This window comes from Cyanistes caeruleus, chromosome Z (genome assembly GCF_971803275.1).
Source record: "Cyanistes caeruleus chromosome Z, bCyaCae1.hap1.1, whole genome shotgun sequence".
Lineage (NCBI taxonomy): Eukaryota > Metazoa > Chordata > Aves > Passeriformes > Paridae > Cyanistes > Cyanistes caeruleus.
Window position 1 is genome coordinate 37,011,854 of NC_141732.1, and position 25,668 is coordinate 37,037,521.

Consider the following 25,668-nt stretch of genomic DNA (forward strand, 5'->3'; position numbering starts at 1 on the left):
TGGACATGTTGTCCACATAATGCCAAATTTAAAAAAGGCTTATGTTGCCAAACAGTACAAAAGGAACATTCATTTGGACACCTGCTCTGACCAGACTCAAGAGTCTACATATTTATTTTCTGTTGATTTATTTTTGCTCTAAAAGAAAGTCTGTGGCAAATGCATGTTTACACAGGAATTTGTCCTCTCCATTTTCAGCTGTTAACCTTAAAATCCCATAGATTTCATCTTTCCTGTTTATAAGGGTGAAACATAGGATTGCCTTTATTTTTCTAAAATTAGACAAAATATAATTAAAAAGCAACTTGATAGAAAAAACTTATCCAAGGGATAGATATTTGACAGAAGATGATTTATAAGAACACAATACGAGCTGCCTATGCAAAAGTCCAAAGAACCTGGTATTCTATCACGTAAAGCTAATTTAAGAAAATACATTAATTAAAAAAGCAAGTATAGAGTCATTCCTTTCTGTAATGCCCTCCAGTTGCCATTTTGAGCAGTAAGTGGTAGTCCTGACCCCTACATATTCATCCTTTTCTGAATATCTTGTAGTAATGAAATCTGTGATGTCATTATAGTGAGGTTTGTGGAAGAAGAGTAAGTCTTTTACCAGGCCAAATAATATTGCTGGGATAAAAAAAATCCCAAGCAGAACAAAAAACCAGACATGATTTATAACCTATGAGCCTTTTTTTTTTTTCAAGTACAAAATAGAGATAGCATTTTTCAAAAGCTGAGAACAGTACTTTGGATTTTTAATGGACATGCTAAATAGACCATTTAAGACAAAAAAAGTACTTGGCTTTCATGTGGCAGAAGGATTTTAACAGCAGAAGAGTTGATAAGATGATTATGTTTAATGGTAAAGAAAACCAATAATGTGCAATACAATAAATACTCTGAAGGAGTCTATGCCTTCATTGTTTGGCAGCTATATATAATTTCTTGGCTTGTCCTTTTAAAGTGTTTAGTGAACACATTAATTTGAGGATCCAAACCAAAAGTTTACACATAGGGTAACTGCTTTGTGAAAAAACTGTGATTCTGAGAAGAGGAGGTTTTTATATTGTGCTGATTGTCTCCAAACTCTGCCTGGCAAGTGGTGTTAGTAAGTTCAAAATCTGCACAGGTTGACTTTGGAGCACTGGATACTAACACCCAGTTTTGCAAACACATGAAAGGGACACTGACAGTCTGCTGTGTGGTGTCATGGCTCTGGGAATGTGCTGTCTGAAAGGTGCTTGTCCATCTAGCTATTGAACACATCAAAGCTGTGACACAACTCCCAGCTTTCCTTGTCACGTCGCACTTTAGTTTTTCTTGTAGTAGTCTACTTTCTTGGGTGCACGACAAAAATGTCTCACAGAATTTGAAATCCAGATATTGCATGCTTCAAAACAGTGACTGCATTCTTCAGGATGATGAGCCTGAGCCACATCTAGTGGTGACCACCTCTGAGCAGGAGGTTGGTTCAGACATCTCCCTCCATCTGCTCCTCCCAGGGGATGCCAAGAGTCTCTAAGTGTGTGAACTTGACACAGGACATACAGGATGAACCCAATCCTTTGCCTGTGATAGAGAATCATAGAAACATAGAATCATTAAGGTTGGAAAAGACCTCCAAGGTCATAGAGACCAACCTTTGACCAAACACCACTTTTCCAACTAAACCATAAGCCTAAGTGTTTGTCCAGTTATTTCTTGAACACCTCCAGGGATGGTGCCTCCACCACTTTCCTGTGTTCCAGTATTTAACTGCTTCTGTGAAGATTCTGTAAAAAATTCTTCCTGATGTTCAGCCTGAATGTCCCATGGCACAGTCTGAGGCCAGCCATCTCAGAACGGTGCTCACTGCCACTGACTACTACTGACTGACCCAAATTCAACTACTTTACCTTCTAAGCTCTTGTTCAAGTGTTTGCTGCTACCAAGGAGACCTGCACCCGTAGCAGCCCAGACCCAGCTCCCAGGCTTTGAGGTGTATCACAGCAGTCCTCCTACTCTTCAGAGCAAACCTCTGGACCAAAACGGTGTTAACTCACCATTATGGTCCTTTCTGGTATTGTTGGGACTCTATCTGCAGACATTTGGCTGTGGAAAAGGACTTCTACTCCATAAAATGATCTGTCTTAGACTTGAAATTTTTTAATTCTTGGCATTTACTAATACAAAAAGCCACTCATGCAAACAAGCCATGTCATGCTATGGGTAGTTCACTCATATCTACCACAACAGAGGAAGTTTGAAAGATTTTTTTAGGTTTGTTTTTCTCTGAAACAGCCAGGCTTAAGAAATGTGCATCCAGGTAAGTTGAATATTAAAACTTCAGAATTTATAACTGCAGAATACCTTCATCACATGAGAGGCAATACTGCTGGACACTTTAACCAGAAGGAATATGAACTATTTACTTTCTTCTCAGATCATATGTATCTCAAGTTAGTTTTAAAAAACTCACTCTAAAGTTTGAATGCCTAAAATATAATATCCAGAGCCACAAAACAGTCCCCAAAACAAACTGAAACAAACCTTTTTCAGTGAAAGAGCCTCCTTCAGCGTTTCAATAATTACCATTAGCACAAAATGCTATATTGACCTGAAGGATCAGTTTTAGAAAATGCATCATTCAGTAGTGCCAGCACTTCTAATGCCAAAAATATACAAAGCATATTTCACTTGCCTTTCATTTCCATGTTGGATTTTATTTAATAGTGTCTGTAACACAGAAAAGTGTATTAGAGACATTAATATCAACTGTCTGCAGTCTTTTTGTGTAGACATCTATGTATATTTCAAGGATATACTTCTTCTTCCAAATCTAGTCATCACTTGTTACATTTCCCCAAAAAAAGGCACGATAACCTCTGGTTCAGCTTCTGCTAGTAACTGTTCTTCAAGCTCCTGAATGGTTTTCTCTCTCCTCAAAAGCTATGCATAGTCCAGATGTTCTTAATTCATGCAGATTTGGTGCAAGGCAGATACATTTTTCCTAATGACTTTCAAAATATCTGATGCTATCATAGGCCAATCTCAATTGACATTGGGAAACTCTGACATTAATGAGTAATGAGTTTTATAAATTCTAAATTACAGCTATAAATGAATTAACTGTAAAAACTGTAAGGAGCTGGCTCAGCAAAATCCCAAACCCTTCTATCCTAATGACACAAGCCCAAGCTTTTGCTGACTGCACTATCACACGTACAGACCTGATCTGTTTGATTTGCACATGAATGCTGACATTTTTTAAGAATTACAACATTTATAGGCAGTGCCTACGATAATTACTAACTGAATAACTCCCTCTCTTTCTGTGCTTATCTTCCATTAAACCGAGTTTTTAAGCACCTCTTTCCCATTTTTGTGTAGTATAGAGTTTCCCTCCATTTGACCAAGGCCCAAAAAAGGCGACCAGACTATGGAGGAAGATTGTACTCTTTGATGGGAGTTTTTTCCTCGACCTTGGTTTGCAAAACTATTACATACCATGCTAACTATCCCTGGAGCTCTGTCTCAACTGAATATTCACTGCAGAGGCCAGCCCCAGCATCCGTGTTACACAGCTGGTCTTTGGTTACTTATGCCAGCCATGGAATTACACATCTGGGACAAAGTTGTCTAACAAGATACCTTCAGTGAGTGTCCACTCACATCTCTGTCCAAAGCCAAATGCCTTCTTTTCTTCTCTGTTTGCAGGCTGAATAGAATCAGGTGAGCTCTCTTTGAGTGGAAAATAATGGCTTTTGCTGCCATTTGAATTGAATCTATTGCAGTTGGCCACTCAAAGACGACCAGAACTCGATATTTTGCAGTGTTTTGCGAGGGGCTGTAATGTTAGTTGTCCACATTCCTCCTGATCTGGAAGGTAAACCATACTAAAGAAAAGTAAATTCTATGCTACATGTATGAGTAGACATGGTGGCACAATGTGAATATTTTAAAATTATTTTTTCCTTTTTAAATCAAGAACTCTGATAGCAACTAGATCCCTATTTACATCAGGCTGCAGCATTTTCCACCATATAATGATGCACAAACTATGCATGCCTAAACTAGAAATGCTTTTACGAGAAGCACTAGAGCCACAACTAGATCTTGAAAGATCCATTTTAATGGATCCTTTCTTCCATTTTGAAGAATGATATTGCCCTCATGGACAGGGAAGAGAGGTGATAAAAAACAAGATAGATTTTCATATGATATTAAGACAGGTTTGTGAGAGAAATATCAGTTTAAAAACATGTGATTCACACCCTGGGTCTCACCACAGACCCTAGCATTACTGAGCAAAATACTGACTAGGTCAAATTTACAAATATACTCTATCTCTTGCAAATGCAAAACCTGCGTCTGTGTGACAGACAAGAACTTTAAGATAAGTGACAGATAAACTTTAAAACATTTCTGCCAGAGTATTGTTAGACTGGGCAATTGAATCTCAGAAGGCAGGAAACCTTTCCTTTACTTTTAGCAACCTGGTTCTGCTTTGTACAGGAAGACTGCTGCAGTTGCCTTTTTCTGGTAGCATTTTTGTGAAATCTTCTTTTCAAAGAGTGAAGCACAAATGCTTAAGTATAAACATGCACACAATTGCTAGGATTTGCAGTGTGGTATCCTACACACGCACATGAATAAACATATACTCCAAATATCTAAATGGCTCCTGTTCTGATAAGAAACCCACAGTGGGCTCTCTGTACTCTACCCAGAGTCTTCTGGGAGTACTGGGTTTCCTGTTGTCTCCTTTCTTGGTTGCATCTCCGGACAGCTTGAGTGCTCCCAGCCACAGAGGACCACCAACAGAACCATCTGGCCTGTGATAATAAGGCCACTGGGGAGAGCTCACTAGCTTCTATGAGTCACATACTGGCACCCATGCTAATTAGAATCAGCTCATTGTCACGGATGATTTCTTACACCTGAGACCATGAGGTACAACATCTATTTCTGTTGGTCCTGTGACAATTTCTACAACAAGGCACTGTAAATGTCATAAAATTATTATAACCATTGCAAGTTATTCCCTCAAAAATCTGATAGTTAACTGCAGTGGACCTTTGGTCTCCCTTTGTGACAGTCTTTGTTTTTGTTACAGACATGCTTAAGCCTTTCTTTGATCAGGATGTCCTTCTTTTTGGGGAAGCCTTCTCCATGCAAAAAATTGGGTGGCCACAGGGAGGGAGCTGCTGAAACTTCCTATTTCTCTCATGGCAGGAATTTCTTCTGGCACCATAGAGCCTACGGCATGGAATTTGTGACTTCACTAAAGCTGAAAAATCCAAGCTTGTGAAGAAACGCAAGCAGAGGGGTGCATCTGAGCATGACCAGGTGAGCACCAGCTGACCAGTGATCATCTGATCAGTGTGCCTCAGGTGGCTGCTTGCCCTTACACTGGCAGTTTGCAGTGAACTGGCAGTGAGTGGGTGATCAGCAGCCACATTTCCGAGGCAGTGGCCACAGTACATTCAATATCCACCAGCAATCACCTGATCATGCTCTTGGGAGTTACTCTCAACAGCCAATTTCGCAATACTTCTGCAGCACCTGTTAATAAAAAGACAGGAAGTGCCAAAATGCACGCTCTTCTTCTTACTAGGATGAAAACATGGTATAGGTCAGAATTAATTGTACTGGTAAATGCAAGATGTGACACAAAAATTCTGCTTTTGCCAGAATCCAACACTAAAAACAATTTTTAAGGGCTGAGTCCATTAGCACAACCATATTTTCTCCCTCTAATTAGTACAAAGTCCAGGACAAAAGTTGTCACATCTATAAACATATTTTTACAATGAATCACCAAAGTTCAGAAAAGTCATTCACCCCCAGTACTATTAAACATGTTCTCTCCATTAAGGTGAATTATACACCTTTTTTAACCTATGGAACAAAGGCCTTTTAGTATGCAGTCACAACATGCCCCTATAGCAAGACTGAGGCCACAAATCAACAGGAAGTAAGCCTTAATAACAGCTATATGAAAAGGGCTTTACTTTTAGATTTTCATCAAAACTGGTGTCTTCTAAGCTTGCATTTATTTTGAGAGGTGGGGACATGTGCTTATTTTCCTTATTGAGGGGTTTTTGAAGTCGCAGTTAAAAGTCCCAGAAACATTTCTGTGTAGTTGGTAGCTTTACAGACCTGAGAAGAGTCATGGATACTGTGGGAATCCCTTTAGTTAGTAGAGAATTGTTAAAAGGGTCTTTCTTATTTTTTAATGACCATGCTAGAATACATAATGTCAGATAATTGCAATGCAATGCTCTTTAAGCCAGAGAAAATCATCCTCTGAACTGAGAGAAAGCCTTTTGAATTCTTTGTCTCTTTAATTTTCCTTTCTTCCTGCATGGTGTAGTAGATAAATTAGCGGCATTTGCTCCCAACAGTTCCAGTAAAAACATTTAGGGTAAGTGAGAGAAAAGACCTACAAAAAATGCACATTGTTGAAAGTCTGTCTTTGATTACAGAAGATGGATTAAGTTGATAAATTGTGATGTATCTGATATAGATTTTATAGATTGCGGTTTATGATGTCATGTAACACTCCTACCTCATTCGGAGCAGGTTTTCAGACTAAAAGCTGCCCATGATGACATGGCATCATTACAGTGACAATAACTCACTTCCCCATAAAATCTGCAGATTCATAATGGAAGTTAGTAATAGGATAAATACACGGTAAAATGGATTAATCTGAACTCTCATTGTCCAAAGTTTAGCAAGTTACTTTCTTTGTTCCTTGCAAAAGCTGACTAAATGTTCAAACCTGGATACCTGAAGTTAGACTCCCGAGCCTATCCCTGAAGTCGAGTTTCTGTAACCTCTCTCTAGTGGATTCCTCCACTCAGCCATGCAGTGTGTGAAATGCACAGAGACTGGCAGAGGTGAAGGCTTGAGCAAATAGGGACTCAGAAGCACAGTCAAGCATTTTCCCATATAATAAATGCTCAGAATACACACTGCATAGGGTTATGAAAAGTCTCTTCCTAGAGGAAGAGAGTGCCCGGCCACATTTTCTACCCATGTCTCAGCGTTCAACATCTAATTTAATGCACAATTATGTCCTGCATAAGATAAGAATCCTGGATGGCATTGCAGTAGTCCATTTTTAGTTGTTTACACATTTTGGCTATTTTCTTGTGGTTTGACCTGTCCAGTCCTCAATTGCAAGTCTGGATACAAACCTTTATGGCACCAGAAGATCATTCCAGGTGTATTTTTAAATAGGCACTAATTAGTGTGTATTGTATTTCAATTTTCTACTTAGAGAAGTGGAAGACAATGACAGAGCTTCACTAATTCCTAGATTAGGCAGGTAGAGATTAGCCTAACTCAGGATAAAGCAGTGGGATTACTCCAGAGAGGGTTCACAAAGGGAAAGCAGTCCCTATCAGTGATTGCACTGGCTTGTCCTGTTGCAGTAATGGCTTGTTCCAATCCCCAGAAATGGGATCCTAAAAAGGTGCTGATATATGATTGTTCACAAAATTGTCAGTGGGATCCTGATTAAAGGGTCCCTGTGTCTCCCCAGGACAAATATCCTTCCTCTTTCCTCCAGTTTACAGCCCTCATTGCAAGCGTAGGATTTTACTACCATCAAAAATTACAAATTAAAGGCTTAGTTAAAATTACATAGAACTACTAATATAAGGCATTTATAGACACGAACCTCTTCTTCACGGAAACAAATTCCTTTGTTTCAGTAAGTAGAAATTTGATCAAAATGTTATGACATCTATACCAAAACCAATGAAGGCAGCTAGGTACAGCTCCTGAGATGCTGGTCTTGGATAGGTTTCCTGTCACAAAGAGGCATGGTGTTAATATCCAGCCAAAGACAGACTGTTAACATCCACTCTCTCCCTTGAGAGACTTTGTTGGATGCTTGATGGTATCAACGTGCAGATTCTTGCTAGCTGTCACTACTGACCTGGCTTAGCCACTCTCTCATTACTGAAGTATGTTGCCTTGGGCAAAAGCAAAGGGCTTACACAGCAAAATGGAAATCAGAAAACCCGGACAAATCATAAAATCCTAAAACCTCCCTGGACTAAGCAGAGGATGGGAACTTGTGGTGGTCTGAGAAAGAAAATGGAGACCTTGTCCAATTTTACCATGCAAAGAAGGTCTAGGATAGTTATAATGCAAGCTCTCTCCTGAAGTGGAATAGACTGGAAGATGAAGAACTTCTTCCACTGATTTTTCACAAAGCAAATTAGACAGACTTATTGATTCAGTTCAGCAGTTGCTGGATGAAGCCATAGCTGAGGCTGTTGCACCCTGCCAGACCAGAGGCAAACACCCACTTGGCCCAACAAAAATGTTTGCACTATGAACTGCTGCGTCTCTGGGATTTCCTGTAGCTGCTAGCAGACCCTTAAGTATCACAAGACTCACAGGCCAGAATTTTCAGAGGTGCTCTTAATTCTGCAGCTGTGGAGCTGGAGCTGGACAACAAATCCTCATAGCTTGGAATATTCCATGGCACAAACCCACACTGGAGTTTTGCTCTTATTTCAAAGATATGTTGCAATGCAATAACGTGACTGCAAACTTGCGTGCAAGGTCATCTCTGAGAGGAACTGGTTATGAGAATAAAAAGATTCCTCATCACCTTTATAATTCTGACCCCTGAGTAGAGAAAACAAAAATGCTGGAGGAGAAGTGATTTTATTTTAGAATTACTCTTAACTCAAGTGCCTGTTTTCTCTGGTTTCTTGCAAAGGCTTGTGAGACTGTGTAAAAATGTCCTATCCATGGCAAAGCAAGGAAACTGCCTGGAGTTTTTTTGTAAGAATCATTGCTCTGTGACCACTGGAAGCAAACCTGAAAAAAATTTCAACAAAATTCTCCTTAGGAGTATCAGACAAGACTAGCAGGAAATAAAAAAATAATTGCACAAACCATACGATGCTTCAAAAATGTGTCGTTTTCCATGACATGACTTTCAGTGTCATGGAAGAAGTGAGAAGATGTGAGAGCATGGCATATTTTGGTGCCAGCATCATTACTTCCAAAAGTTGACTGCACTTTTAACTGCTTGCAACCCTCTGCAGACCCATCTGTGTTACAGCCACTCTAAGTCACAATGATGTTCTTCTCTTTGTTTGCTATGGACAATGGTTTTCACTTTCAGCCTTTTTGGGACTGTTAAATATTGATCATTATCAAACTAATTCCCTGGTGGGCCAATCTGTAATGAACTCTGGCTCCTGTTGCTGGATGGCATTTGCTTTATCAAGGAATGGCTCTCCTTGGTAATCACTGTGAAGCAATGGTACTTTCTTGGCATAGGCAACTCCAGTCCAATTTCAGTTGAGCTTCCAGGGTTGTGTTGAAGAGGTTTTTTCACTTGGGAACTGAAGCAGAAGTTTGAGGAGGATAAAAAGGGACCTTATTATGTTTAAACCATTTTCTGTGCATATGGTTGCACAAAGATTTCTGAAAAAAATAATGGAAAATAAAAATTTGGGGCCAGGTTTACTGCTCTGAAAGAAACTGACATATGCTGAAAGTTCTTCCATCCTTTTGATGATGAAACTCACCCACTAACTTCTTTCTGATCAAAAGAAATATGCCAGTTTACAGGGCCTGTGAAGATGCCAAGGAATAATAATCTTACAATGAAAAGATAATATATATCGGGGGAAAAAAAGAGTTTTTTGCCTCTTATATGATTATTTGTAGCATACTCTTCTTGTTTTTACAAAACACTTCAGAAATACCGGGTTGTTCCAATTTCAATTTAGACTTCTAGAAAGGGGCCTACACTGTTACATTCAAAGGTATAGCTATCCATTTTATAACATTCATAGACTAGACTAAACTAGGCTAGTCTAGACTAGACTTGAATGTTTCGGTGGTAAGGGCCCTACCATGATCACACAGGCCATCTGCAGATGCTGTAATGGTAATAAAACCAAGTTCAAGTAAGTTACTTAACTAAATAAATAATATTGACTTACTAAAGTTCTTATAGGAACTAAATAGGAACTCTCAAATTTCCTTTCTGCAAAGTCAAACATAGCTTTTTAAAAGCTCACAGCTTTACCTTGCACAAGTAAAGGGTTGGATGCCTTTTATGTTACAGATATGAAGCATAGACAAGGTATACCACACCTAACATGATTTATGAGCCACCAAAGTTACTTGCTAAGATGGTTTATGTGGCACAGGGATATTTATCATAAGCTCATCCTATGAAGAACTAGAGATGGACTGTGTCAGAACAGTATGCAAATGCTCTCACCAAGCACAGAATGCCTGCTGCCATGAAATCTGTTGGAACACAGCCCTACATGCCCTGAAATTGCTCACTTCTGACCCAAACATACAAAGTTAAAGACACCTAAGAGTTAAAATCAGCATACCATATGTCCTTGCTCTTTGCAGCTTCCCTGCCTTCCCTCTTTTACATGTTCAGTAACATGCAAACCCCTGAAAGAAGGCCTCAGGTACCAGGGTACTTTACCACCTCCTTAGCTTTCTTCAGCTTATTTTATTCTCTATCCTGTTGCCATTTCTGTTCATTTTCATAGAGACACTGGCTTTACAAAAACATAAACGAAGAGTGTTAATAAACATGGGCTGAAAATCCAACTTCATCCAGAATTACTGAAAAAACCCAGATGTGTTTGTTATAAACACATGCCTGGCCAGCTTCAGCTTTGCCTGCAAGCTGCTTTTATTCTTGACACAGGATTTAAGGGTTTAATGAAGCAGTCAGGAAAACAAACACAAATATGTGGGTGTCTCCAGTGCACCCACAGCAGGAGTGAGGGGAGGTGTGGTTTATGCCACAGTCTTGCCTTGAATGCTGAGCTAGGGTGTTGGAAGGGCACCTGCAAACCTGTGAATACATGTTGAAATTTGGGAGGACACTTTGCACCAGTCTCACACTGCCATAGAGGGGATCAGTCCTGATCTACAACAGTGTAAGGGTGAGTAGAAAACAGGACTGTTTTAGTTTGTGCTCTCTACTGCCCTGTGAGGACTGCCATAAAGGCAAGCCCTGGGGCTGCAGGAAGAGACACACTATTCCCCTGGTTGTCTTGAGTCAAGGTCACCAAACTCATCTTGGAGACATGTGTACAGCTGATAATATCAACAAAGTCTGCTTTGGACACATGCTTCCAGATTCAATCTGGGACATGTCTGCCTTTTCCCTTCGTATGCAGTGCCTGCTTTCACAGAAGAAATTTCAAGTCACCTCTTTGTAAAGGTAATTTCGTTTTGCTATACAGACCTCTACTGGCCTTTACTTACCGAAGTTCAATTGGTACAAAGGAATGAAAAATGAGGAATCCTTTCTAAATTCTGCACTAAGGAAGATTTTCCACACCCAAAGGACAGATTTCCCAATGCATAAGCAGTGCAGGGTGCATACAGCTAACTCTAAGGCAGAGGGAGCTGGGCCTGTTCAGCCTCAAGAAGGGACAACTGGGAGGAGACCTCATCCATATCTATAAGTTCATGAAGCACCAAGCAATAGGACAACAGACAATGGGAAAATGATGCACAGGTCCATCTGAAGATGGGTAAGAACTTTACTGTGCAGGTAACTGAGCAGGGTGCCAGGAGAGATTGTGGAGTCTGCCTCACTGGAGATGTTCAAGAATCATCTGGATTCCATCCTGCACCATGAACTCTAGATTGACTCTGTTTGAGTAGGGAGGTTGGATCAAATGACCCAGTGTGGACCCTCTGCACCTGACCCATTCTGTGATTCTGTGATTCGGTGGCTGGGATGTTCTGAGTTGATCAGCTAGGTCTGAGTGCAAAAATTCCACCAATCAAACCCACAGGCTATTAGGACTACGCCAAAAGCTCAAGGCCAAGAGATTCACTGAACCCTTGCAATGATTACTCACACTGTGACTAAATCCTCACAAATTGCAAATAGTACAAGCAAGCAGAACCTCTTTATTGGCAAGCATCTGTTTGCTGTCTATTTCAATCATGGTATGTTCAGGTTTCCAAAGAATGGAAACTGAGGACACAGCTATGTGGTCTGAATTTAAGAACAGATGCCAACTGAAGCCTGCTGGGTACAAACATGCTGGTAACCTTCAGTACCAGAGAGGGAAATGAAACCAAATACAGAAGGCATTAGCAAGAAGACAAGTGATTTACTTCTCTGTAAGCATACCAGAAACCCTTGTGCATTAACTGGAAAGAGGACCAAAAAATTCTGGGGCTTGATCCCTTAGCTCCTCCTAGGAGTCTTAAGACTGTTAAGATATAAACCTAGCAAACTTGACTTCTCTCTACTCTAAACAAGACACTGTTCCATGTCACTCATGCTGGTGACAGGGTGACAGAGCATACTGCACTCATTTTACATTGAGGTCTCAACATTCTGTAAAGATATATCCTGGATTATCATGGCAGCTTGTTACTTTAGCTATGGCCTGGTTTGTCATCTGCCTCTCATCTCCAGTGTGTCCAAAAAGGGCAATGGAGCTGATGAAGGGGCCGGGGCACAAGTCATAAAAGGAGTGGTTAAGGGAGCTGAAGGTGGTTAGCCAGGAGAAAAGGAGCCTCAGAGATCTTATTTCTCTCTATAGCTACCTGAAAGGAGATTGTAATGAGGTAAAGTCTATTCTCCCAGGAAACAAGGGACAGTATAAGAAAAAGCCTCAAGTTGTACCTTTTTGGCAACACTAATGGGAAGAGAATGAAAGTCATTCTGTTGGGAAGGCAGTCCTATGAAACATCACCAAGCATGGGGCTTGAATCTTTTCCATGTGTTGACATGTCCCAGTAATAACAGAATCAGAATGGTTTGGGTTGGCAGGGACCCTTAAGATCACAGAATGGTTTAGGACAGAAGGGAACTTAAAGATCATTTCATTCAAATCCCCCTACCATGGGTCAGAACACTAGACCAAGTTCCTCAGAGCCCCTCCAAAACAGCCTTGAGCATCTTCAAGGATGGGTTATCCCCAGTGAATCTGGACAACCTGTTCCAGTGCCTCAACAGCCTCACAGTAATGCCTGCAATGAACTGAATTGTTCTTGCTATCCCACCACTAAACAATAAAAGATGGGGTTTGTGGTGTTGCATTTCACAGCTAAACTGTCCGTGTGTACAAGCCTTTCCCCCACACTTGAGCCTTGCTAATACCATCTTCATTTTGACTTTAATGTCTAGTAAGTGTTGAGCTGAAATATCTGCCTTTTCCTGAGCAAAGACACTAACAGTCTATTTCTTTCACTGTTGATCCATTAATTTACCTGAAAACCATCCCTCTAGTTTTGACTAGTTTTTAAGACAGTTCTTGTAGTTGAAGGAATGGGAGGAATGACAAAGCAGAGGCATCAGTGAAACATGATGGATGTTGGGGCCTCCTAGATTTTGCACAGCTTTAAATGATTGTGTATTCATAGGACAAGCATGCAGAGGTGTTGAGCTAAGACTGAATTTGAAGGCATTGGACAAGTGCAATTGGGTAATACCAGATGTTGGAGACAGCAGCTAAAATGCCATCTAAACATCTTGCCTGTTCCACATACGTGGCCCATCTCTGGAAGTGTTCAAGGTCAGGTTGGATAGAGCTCTCAGCTCTAGTGTAAGTGTTAGACCTAGCTGATCTTTCAGTTCCCTTCCAATCAGGCCATTCTATGATTCTGTAATTCTATGTGCATTATTATGGATTGTCTGAGTTGATATGTGAAAGGTCTGACAAGTGAAATGACCTGTGCTGTGGTTCCTTGCTCCTTCTCATATAAACCCCCTCACATTTCATCACCTGCTAATGACGGAAGGAGGGAGACCAGCATTTTCTCCCATTGTGATCCCTTGTGTCCATTGATATTTTCACTAAGAAGAAAGTCTGTTGCACAGTGTGTCCCAGCAGACTTGAATATATATGTTTAATTTGCATTCCTAAAGATCCTTAAAGCAAACCCACCTGACAGTTTCCACAACTTGCTTCTTTAGAAGATGTACAGGCATTGCAAGTTGCTTTTCAAATTGATAGTAAACATGGACACTGCTATTATGGCAGTACTGAACAGTTCAAACTCTACATCTTCTTCACTGACCTCATGCTGGGCTGGGAGTTGAACCTCTCCACTTGTTTTCTCAGCATTGTTATTTATGACAATATTCAGGCTCCAAGCACAGTTAGCTCAACATGACATTTCTACAACTGGCATTAAAAATTCAGTTTTCCTGACTCACACAAAATCAGTATGATCAGAATACATTACTCATCAGCAGCTGGATACCTGAAAGGCTTAACTCAGACAAAATGAGGATGGAGAAGTTAAAAAAAGGAAGATAGATCAAGCTTGGATTGATAGCTTGGATATGACCCACTGTCTTCTAAATCCTGTGTCGCATAGACACTAATCTCAGACATTTCTTAGTTAATTTTCTGTCTACTGCATGTTGCCTGTCTACTAGGTTATCTCATCTTGATAGAGACTAGAACAATAATCAAAGCACTATATCTAATATCCTTCCTAGAATTCTCATAATAATTAAATTATTAATTCTCTGGTTATTCTTGTAATTCATGTAAGCAACTAATGCTTCTTAGAGTTTAACTAAACCCTTAGCTTCATGATCTTTCCTTTGCAGTGGATTCAACAGTTTCACGTGTTGTGAAACAGACATCTTTAATTTCTATCTCTGAATTCTTATATTTTTAGGCAGAAATACATATTCCTCCATGTTTAAATTACTCCATTTTATGTTTTCTATCACTTCCTGGTTTTCCTACCACAAAACAAAGTGTCAAATGCAAGAGCATTCACTCAATGAATACAATATCTGCATAAAGCAGGAAAAGTCAAAGGCTATTTTACCATAAAACTCTGCAGTTTATAGTTTCTCCTATATTCCATCCAACTCCTGAGCATGTCTAACACCTGCTAAGGACAAATCTCTATCTTACTGAACACCTCCATCAAATCACTGGATAAATCTCATTTTTAGTGGCTGAGGACATGTCAACATGAGCAACTTCTCTCCATGAGCTTTTCATAAAATTTGGATGAAGGAAAATTCTCCCTTTGTCTTCATTGTCTTGTATACTGTACTCTTGAACTCAACCCTGTATTTTAGTTTAGCTTAATTCTGACTGAAAGTGCCCACACATTAATTCTGTGTAATAAATGCATTTCAAAATTAATTCAGATCCTATTATCTGAATGTCCCCATGAAACCAATTCCAGAATATCTATGAAATACATTATATTGCATATATATAAAAGCAATTATTGGATGTTTTTATCTTTCATATCTGTCATCCATAGGCAGTCACCAAAAAAGAACATCTCACAGTTTTAACACCTTGAAGTGTTTAGGTGTCAGGTTCTGCTCTTTCTGAACTTTATGAATGCTTCTTCCCTGTCCCCCCATCTCAAGTAATAGACATTATGGGGCTCACCTTGCAGTGGTATTGACACTGCTGAGACTCTCCTGACTTACCAGTCTCCTACCAAATGTTGGCATGAGCTTTTATCTGATTTCTGCTATCACCTCTGCCTGTACCCCTCACCTGAAAAAGCAGGCTTCTTCCTGTGTTGTTTTAGTGTTATAACTGAGGAACCTGAGGGATGGAATCCAGCAGGGGTGTGCCTCATCACTTCAGAAAGAGATCAGTGATGTTATATCCCTATCACCTCACAAATTCACACTAAAGGTTTTGATGTATGTACAACCCTTCAAGCTTTGGGAAACAATAACTGCAAATGCTTGGTGTTCAACCACCCCACTGCCTTTAAAAGCTGCTTCACATGAACCATTGACTCCCCTCTCTCAGGAGCTGCTATTTTTCTGCTGCTTGCAGATCTTGCCACCATGATATGTGCCAGACTGACATTTCTGTTGCAGCTCCCATTAACTGGAACAAAACCAATTATTTGAAATTGCCAACTGTGATGAAATGAAATGTTTCCATAGAAAACACTGGGCAATTATTACTTGCTAAAGTTAAAATCGTGGGCAGGATGCTCCTGTGAAAATTTTACATCTAATTAGTATTGTGACAGACATGATTAGGAGGTGGACAGAATCAAAGCATCACAGTGTGTAAGTCAGAGCACAGAAAGGATGAGATTTCAACTCTTGTAATAACACAATCAGATGGCAGCAGTGCTGTTGGCAATATAGATTATTTTTCCAAATTTTCCCTGTGAAATCTGCCAGCAGAACTAGCAGTCTTCAGAAACAATTTGGCATGTCTCGGGAAGGCAACTAGTTCGGTGTTTAATGAATGGCTGAAGAAAAATCTTCTAAGCTTTTTAAAGTATATAGGTAGCAAGAAAAAAGCAGAAAACATTATAAATGGAATTACAATTGTTAACATTGCTGATGTAATACTTATTCCCAAAACCACTAAAATAAACAGCAGAGACCCAAGCAGCCTCAGTGGATTTTGAATAGGGATTTTAAGATGAAAAATACAAGAGACAAGAAACCCATAAGGCAACATGGTAGCTTGAATTTTCTTGCTTCTGTTTCAGATGTGGACAGTGGCTAATGCCTCCCAAAAATTCAGTTTTTCACATCTATGTCAGTTGGTATAAGAGCACATCTGCTATTACCTTTCGCCACAAGCACTGCCTCAAGGTAATATTTAAGAGCTTATTGTGCACAGCAGGAATTTATAATGACCTCTCAGTTTAGATTACCATCAGTACAGAAAAATAAATATCCAAAAATCATTTGGAATTAAAAAAATCTTGTGTCCATCAAAACCAAATGGGAGCCCAGGGATTGAAAACACACAGTAAAAGAGTAATAGATGTGATATCACAAGTCATTAGGTTAATGCAGCAATACTTTCGTCCCACTGAAAGAGCCCAGGACTTTATCACAAAGTCACATCAAAGTCACTGGCATTTAGTCTTTGGAGAATATCTACTTCTTTTATAAACACTGGTGTAGACTTAACTGGATTGACAGCCCCAGGACCTGACCCATACAATTTAGCTACACAACAGGAACACTGCTGTCAGAGTGAGACGCTTCCAGCTCTGATCCCCAGGACATCTGTGAAAGAACAGTTTTGCCTTTCTGCCCTTTAAAAAATTCAGTCAGCGTCAGTCTTATGGGGAAGAAGATTTCTGTATCTGTTTGAGATTGTCAGCTCAATTTCCAGCCCTTTTTTTCTAAATTCTTAGCCACTCTGTGTATATAGCAGATTTAATTTAAATTTAATGAAAAAAATAATAATAAATATATATATCACATCACATTCTTCTGTCCAGTGCATGTTACCAGAAGAGAACATTCATCTGGTTGTTTTGGAGGAGACAGCTGAATTCCAAAGAAGGAGGATGTTTGTTTTTTGCAGCTTAGGTGCTAGAACAAGTATCAGGCTACATGGAGTTTAAATACACAGGACTTAGCAACTGAATTTACCAGCCAGTAGAATTAAAAGAATTATGCTGTTCAGAAGGTCACTCTGGAAGACATGTAGTCCAACCCCTCCAGGTTCAATCAGCATGTTCCAAGCCTTCTATAGTGAGGTTTTGACAACGTCCAAGAGTGGGGACTGTATACCCTCTCTCAGTTCTTTTTTCTATACCTTAGAGGGAGATTTATACACTGTTACAGGACTTAGATGGCTTGGTACCCCTTCCTTTTTCTTTAGTCTGTCCACCTAGAGAGACTATCTCTTTCTGTCTGTACAAGGCTTGTCATTCAAAAGAGAGCACTGTTAATAATAACAGTAAGGCTTTAAAAACATTTTAAGGTGCTTTTGTGAATCTTCACAAATTGCTTGACTACAATAGTTTCAGCATTAAGCTGTGCAAGTCCAGTGTCTAAGCAGGAGATTCAGAGAGGCTACAAACCAATGAATGGAGGTGAAAAAAAGACTTTAATCGGCCAAGCATTTTGAACAGGTTGATTGATATCTCACCTGCTTGGTATTACTAGGCTGTTACTTCTCTTGTCGGAATTTTCCCCCCATATAGTGCAGTCTCAAACTGTTCTGACTAGAGAGGAACCAAAACAAGCACTAGCAAAATCAATCATTGTGCAAAGAGGAGCTTGAGATATAATCACAATCCATCTTGAAGTCTGATTAAGTGCTCTAACAACTTGAGTAAGAAAAAAACCCAAAAAAGACAAAAACAGTGTGCTGCTCTAGACAAGCACAGGATGGACTACCAGGTAAGGTAAAAGGAAGAATGAGATAGCGTTTTGTATTTCAGATGTAAAGTACCCAAGACCTGCTTTGAAACTAATTATCTCCCATACTAGAGGGCTGTACTTGTTTAAAGCTGTTGCGGTTTTTTGTTTGTTTGTTCGTTTGTTTTTCTTTTTTCTTTTTTTTTCTTTTTTTTTTCTTTTCCACATTAGACCTGGTAGAAATCCCACAGTTTTAGTTTGTATCCACTCATTAACTGCTAAAGACATTCTATGATGAGTGAAGCATCAGCCTGAATTCTTTCCATACTCAGCTTCCCATCTTTGGGAGATTTTAAAAATTTTTAACATCACTTCCACCTGGTAGAAATTCAAGCACAGATTCCTTAACCGAGGGCTGCAATTTAACAGTGAGTCTCCTGTTGATCTCATGTTCATGTGCTTACTGACAGACAGAATGGCTCACAGGCTTGATACAGCTGATAAACCATCTGGTTTGATGCACTGCCCAGGACATCAACATTTCCAAAGAATAGTTTACAGAAGTGACCATCGGACTGCGGGAACTGTGGGACTTAAACAAATAATAGGAAAACTAAAAGGCAGGACAAACACAGTATGACTCACTCAAGCATTTGAGATGAAAAAGTATGGTTTGAAGAAATTCTTTGCTTAAGAGTCACAGATTAGTGGGGCATTGGTCTGTGTTGTGAATTTTCCATTGATCACTGTGCTGCATAAAAACAGAATACATTATAATTTATGATAACATTATTTAGTCAGTTTTACAGTTTCTGAGCAAGATTTTTACTAATATATTCAAGTGTATTCATAAAAAGCTGTATCTACATACATATACCAAAGGTTGAGTTTTTAGTAGAATCATGGAAAATGTTAGAACTCTGCTGAGGACAATGCATCTAGAAAAAATAGCATTAATCTCTTTACTGTACAGTAGGGTGTAACTGCTTTATACTACCTTTATATGAATGAGATGATACAAATTTTATAGCTCAGTCTTGAGCCAGTGCTGTCTCAGTCTCTACCATAGGATGTTACTTAACCACTCTGAAGCGCAGGGATATTAGAGACCTTTTCCTTTTTTGCCTTCTGCTGTCCTCTGCATTTGCCATCATGTCCTCTCAAATTTTGCAGCTGCTACAGTTGCCCACTTCTCCTTTAAATCACTACATCCTTCTCCAGCTACCTTCTCTGTGATGCTGGGCCAGAGCTTACTGGGGGCAAGAAAGTCACCAGTACCTTTCAGGAACAGTGAAGAGCAGAGGTCATTTTTCATTAGTCTGTGTAATGAATTTTTCCCGTCCTACTTCACCCAACACACAAAGCAGGAGCATGGGCCACTGGGGACTGGGATCACAAGTCTTGGATCGCTTTATGTGCATGAATAATGTGACAGAACTGTGCAAGGTCTTGTCTTCCCCCTTGCAGGTGCTTCTTCAGAGAATCAAATTGACAGCAGCCAAATTAGCTCAAGTACCTCAAAACTGGGAGTAAGGTCTCTTCACCTGTCCTTAACACAGATCAGTGCTCCTACATGAATCTGAGACTGGCAGCTCTTGTCTCTAACTGTGAAAATGAAGATCCTTGTCTGCCACATGACTTCCAGCCTCTTCTCTAGTCAGATGAGGCGTCATAAGCTTTCTTGGTGGACAATTTCCTCTGAACAGCATCCAGCTCAAAAAGTCTATTCTGCTGGTAAAATTCCCTGGCACTGGCCCTCACATATCAGAATCTTTGTATTGCAGAAGAAGCTACATTTATCTAATGCTATTTAGTAAGAAATCAAAAACTTGCATGCCACTCTAACCAGAGGGAGCTAGGGTTAACAAACATACTCTCTCCCTGTTCTGGAAGCCCTCAGCAGAGTTCTTGCAGCTTCTGCATGCAGATAAACCAATACCACTTCAAAGAGTCCCCCAATTGCAAATTGACTCACAGCTGGAGCTGGTGTTGGCGTCCGTCTGTGTTGGTGCCAGGCTGTACAGAACTGGCCCTTCAGACATGGCCCTTCCTGACAGTAAATAGCAGAAAAGAGAGAAGGAAGGGAAGGGGAAAAGACAGGGGAGAAAAAGGGAATGTTTAGATAAACTCACTGAACAGATATGCAGACATCATCTACTATTTGTTAACACAATCTCTTACTGTAAAGTCCACCCCCCTCCAACACACACACTTTCTCATGCACACAAACACACCTCCCAGCCAAAATCTGGGGAAAATGATTGCCTAAAGTTCTTCCAAGGTATCTCATTTGCTTTGTCTGAGTGTCAGCCCATTGGAAATTCCTTTAACAGGGGTCATTAAAGAGGGTGGAAGACATGCAAACTGCAGAATGGATGATGCTATTGCTCCAAGTGTGGGACTTCACTGAGAGATTGGATCTTTGCAGATCAGACCCTTGCAGATCAGACTGTCAGGACTGAGTTTATCTTTCAGCATTTCTGTAAGGACAGATGCATATAAGACCTGATGTCAAATATGAGCATGTCAGACCTGCTGTCCTGTTCATTAACAGACATCGGATGCAGCAGGAAAAGAAGCATCTTCGAAGCATTATGAATAACTTTATCCTTGGAAAAGTGTAATTCAAATTCTTTCTGACATTTAGGTCAGCGAGTGCTGTGCTATTAACTTGACATGTGTCTCCTTTGCAGATTGAATATATGAATTTGCTCTGGAGGGAATAGACCCCATCACAGAAGGTGCAGAGATACAGGCATCAGACAGCTCTGAGGTTCTTCATTCCAGATGTGCTGCTCTGTAAGTGAAGCACCAGAGGTGGACTGAGAACCTCTCAGTTTTAAAGCATTTGAGTTCACATATTTTGACATTTGAGGTAATGGTCACTACATTTTCAATTTTGTTCTCCATTTTTTGGTTCTTACTGCCTTCTCTGAATTGTTGATGTAGACCATTGAGTATCTATGTGCTACATTGTGAGCCACTGAAGGAATTGGAAAGAGTCATGGAGTTTTAACAAATAAAGTTTCAGTGGTGCTGCTGCAGTATAGTGAAACCATGAGCACCAATGGTACCTGCCATGTAAATAGCAGAAGATTCTTCCAGTAAGGAAGAAAAAAACTTGGCATCTATACTTCAGCCCAACTTCTATGGCAACAGTAAGGGAGTCTAAATACCGTGCTATAAATAATCACTTTCTTTTTTGAATTATAATCTCCATTCCTGATTAGTTCTCACAGAATCTGACTGGGTCAGATTCAGTGATGTATACTTAAGCATGAAGATGGATGATAAAAGCAAGAGTAGGTTTAGATTAGATATTAGGAAGTATTTTTTTACTTTAATAGAGGCAAGACACTGAAACAGGTTGCCCAGAGAAACTGTGGTTCCCCCATGCCTGGAACTATTTAAGGCGCAGCTGGATGGGATCCTGACCAAGCTGGTTGTGTGGAAGCTGTCCCTGTTCATGGCAGGGGAGTTGGATCTTAATCTTTGAGTTCACTTCCAACCCAAAACATTCTTTGATTCTATTTAACAGCCTTAACATTAGTTATAGGATCTTTCAGAGGGGACACGTAGCATTAAGCCTCATTTGAGAAAACTTTAGAATGTACACATAATCTAGAAATACTCATTATACAAATTGAAGAGCAATTAATGCTAAGTTATTGCTGGCAGACTTTCACCCATTTATCCCATCCTGCATTTATACAAATGCAGAGGAATAGTGATGAAGTAATTTGTGTCTTGAAAGTGAAAAGATTGAGGAGGAATTCCACTTTTGTAATGTCTACCTTGCAGTAGAATCAGCTAAAGCAAGATATAGGGCAACTTCACCAAATTCTGGCATATTATGAAGTATTAATTTACTATTCTTGAGTTACTTTGGCTGAAGATCTCAGTAATTTTGGAGCTTTTATAATATTTGTATGCTGCTGTTTATTTATACATCTGCCTGCAAAAAATTTAAACTAAAAATCACCAGCAGTACAAATGCATTCAGACTCTTCAGGACTGCTAAAAGAATAAGCAAAAAAAAGGGAATTTGGTAATGAGCTCTTGTTCCCTTGCTGTTTTACATGTGACAAGAGCCCACATTCACTCAATGAGAGGGAAGTGAGGTGATGAGAAACACTGGCCTATTGTTTTTACAATGATCACATTCAATTCAGAAGAACTCTTTATTCAGTGCTGTTTTCCCTGCTTTTCCAAAACAGCCTTCTCAAATGTATTAAAAAACATCATGCTATCTACCTTCATTTGTTCCATTTCTAAGAACACTTCTAAGGTGCTCTTATTGTTTATGAAGTCTTTCCCAGAACTTGGCCACCTCTATTCCAAGCCCTTTTGATCTCCAGCCTCCATCTGGGCTGTTCATAACTTTTCTCAGCACAATAGCTTTGATTTCTCTAATTGCATATTGTTTAACACTCGTATTTCACAGATTGTTTACCTTCTCCTTTTCTTGCCTTTGCTTCTTTACAAAGTTATTTTAACTGTTCAACATTTTTCAATAACTCACTACTTATCTAATTAAGTCTTTATTTCTTGAAACACTTTTTTACATGTTAAAACTGGAATGTCTCAAATACAAGGCTTGTAGAAGCCTCCCTGCCCCAAATGCTGGGTTAACACATTTTTGCCACCATATCTTTCTGTCAGTCTCTTGAACGTCTGAATCTTCAAAGCAAGAAATAAGAAACCAAAAGTGGGGTTTTTTAAATGTAAAACATATTCTATATTTTCAGTGCTGCTGAAAAATGCTTATTACCAGTCATTTGTCGACACTTCTCTTTTGACTTAGTGAATTACTTTTTCCATTCTTTAGGGAAATTGTGAACTATTTCAGAAGTCCTGAAGCAACAGTACATACTGAAATATGTTTATGCCCAGACTTTCAATTAAAACTGCATTCATAATTTCACAACTCTTATGATTTTCTTTCCCTTTCTTAATACACTTGTTTACAGCTTAGCTTCTTTATATAAATGAAAAGTAGAGAACTACTGATCTATAGAAACAATGAAAAGTTCAGACAAAAAGAACAATATCTTTTGTAATGGTGCATAAAAGCCTGAAAACTCGATCCCTTTCTTCTCAGAATCCAAACTATTAAAGCCATTAAACTTACATTTCTTTATGCTTAGTAATGATTTTTAAGGCAGGGTTAAGAGGAGAATGTCATCAGGGACCCACAGCTCTCTTCACCAACCACATGGGAGGGGAGAGAAAAGGTGGAGACAGACTCTTCTCAGAGATGCACAGAGAAAGGGTGAGAGCCATCAGGTACAAGATGCAACACAGGACACTAATGTGAGAACGTGGGAAATTTTTTTTACCCCAAAGAGGAAGACTCCCACTGTAACAAAGTTTTAGGGATGTCGTGGGTACTCCATTCATGGAGCTATTTGAAAAAAAATAGCTGGTCACTGTGTAGAGCACTAGCTGGACAAGTATTGAGGAGGGGGAGGCAGATTCAATCTCCACAGGTTCTTCCAACCTGTATAGTTTTATGAGTTGTGACAGAGATATTTAGCAGTACTGAATGTCAGTATTTATCTGCCACACCTTTGAGAGAATAACCACTGGCAGGTGCTATGGTGCCTTCAAGAAGAGATACTTTCCACCAGCTAAAAAAAAGCAAATTTGGTTACCTATTACATGCACTTCCTGGTTTCACATGAAGTGCTCTGTATAATTTAACCAGAGATAGCTGGAGTGCAAAATACAAGATAGAATCACAGGGGAATCAAAGCAGCAAAAAAGATGCTGTGTTGGCACAGATATAAAAGTCAAGATAAAGGACATATATAATAGGAGAAATTGTAGGCCCTAAAATATCTTTCAGTGAATAGCCTTCTGCTCAAGAAATGAATCAGGAGTTACCTACTTCAATTTTTAAAAGATGGAAGCGTAGTTTACACAGTGCTAGATGAGTGTAAATCTGGCCCCTGAAAACTAACAGATTACTGGGCATCCTGGAAATGTACATCAAGCAGAAGCAAGCTTCCTCAGCCCTCTTTGACAATAAGCCAGAACTCAGCATTCCACCTTCGGCCTCCCAGATTCGCACCATGGCCAAGAGAGAGCAGCAAGGAGTTCTCTCTAGAACAGAAGCAAAGCCCTGTTGGAAACAAACACCATCAGCTGATTTCTTCTTACAAATTCCTTATCCACCAAGTGTTCCCCATCTATCAAATCCATGCCTCTTTAGTGTAGAGATAAGGATACTTTGTGAGACACTGCCAAATGCTTTGAAAAGGTAGACAACGTCAGTGACTCTTTTCTCATTTACTACCTCTGTAACCCCATCATAGAAGGCCACCAAATTTCTCAGGCATCATTTGCCTTTAGTGAAGACACTTCTTCTGTCACCAGTGACGTTCTCATTTTCCATGTGTTTTAGCATAGCTTCTAGGAGGATCTGCTTCATAATCTTGCCAGACAGAAAGCCAAGAATGACCAAGCTTAGTTCCACAGGTCTTCCTTTTTTCTGTTTTTAAAGATGGGCATTATATTTCCCCTTTTCCAGTCAGTGGGAACTTCACCAAACTGCCACAACTTCTCAAAATATGATATTGGCTTATCCACTTTCTCCCACAGTTCCCTTTGGATTAATAGGAGCACCTCATTAAAACCAATAGACTTACAAACCTTTAGGTTCTGAGCACCTCATCCTTCCCCATGCTCCAGTTAACCAGCTCTCTTGTTTCCTTCTGGAGAGGGCCATGTTTTTCCTAGTCTTCCTTTAATCATTATGTACATATGGGAGCTTTTCCTGTTGCCCTCGACATCCTGGACCAGCTTTAATTTAATAAGATCTTTAGCTCTCCTAACCTGATCCCTGGCTGCTTAGACAATATCTCTACATTCCTCCCAAGCTATTGTCTTTGCTTCCACCCTCTGTGTGCTTCCTTTTTGTGTCTGAGTTTGTTCAGGAGCTTTTCATTCATCCACATAAGTCTCCTGCCGGTCCTCAACTAAGCAAATCTCTGAGGAGACCAAAATCTGCTCTCCTGAAGTCCAGAGCAGTGAGATTGCTGTGTGCCCTCCTCACTGCCCTGAGGATCTGAAACTCCACATTTTATGGTCAATGCAGCCCAGGTTGCCCTTGGGTTTTACATCCTCCTCCCCTTCTCCTCATTGGTGAGAACAAAATCCAAGATAGCACCTTTCTTCATATCACTTGGAGAAGAATGGTGTCATCATCCAGGAACCTCATGGACTTCTTGTGCTCCTCTGTGCTGTTTGTCAAAAAGATATTGACATGGCTGAAGCCCCCATGGGGACCAGGACCTGTGAACACAAATCTGCTTCTATTTGTCTATAGTGTGACTCATCCAGGACATCTTCCTGGTTGGGTGGCCTGTAGCAGACCCCCCTCTATAATGTCACCTATCACATCCTGCAGGGAGCTGCAGTAAGAAACCAATGCACTAAGTCAGAGAAACTCCAATGTTCTGGCTTTCCGTATGAGAAGTCTCCAAAGCAGAATGGATTTTGTCTGGTTTTGTTCTTTGTAAGTGCCACTGGAACATTGTTGTGTTCATCTTGAAAATTAGAAATAAAAAGGA

The 25,668-nt window shown here is 39.9% G+C and overlaps 1 protein-coding gene across 1 annotated transcript in view; it reads right to left on the minus strand.

The window, feature by feature from the left end:
- The window catches only part of NRG1 (neuregulin 1), a 448,500-nt gene that overhangs the window by 264,304 nt on the left and 158,528 nt on the right, over positions 1 to 25,668 (minus strand). The window contains exon 2 of the mRNA XM_086868220.1: positions 20,070 to 20,144. Coding sequence (XP_086724346.1) covers positions 20,070 to 20,136 — 67 coding nt within the window. The 5' untranslated portion in view covers positions 20,137 to 20,144. The remainder of the gene's footprint in view (positions 1 to 20,069; positions 20,145 to 25,668) is intronic.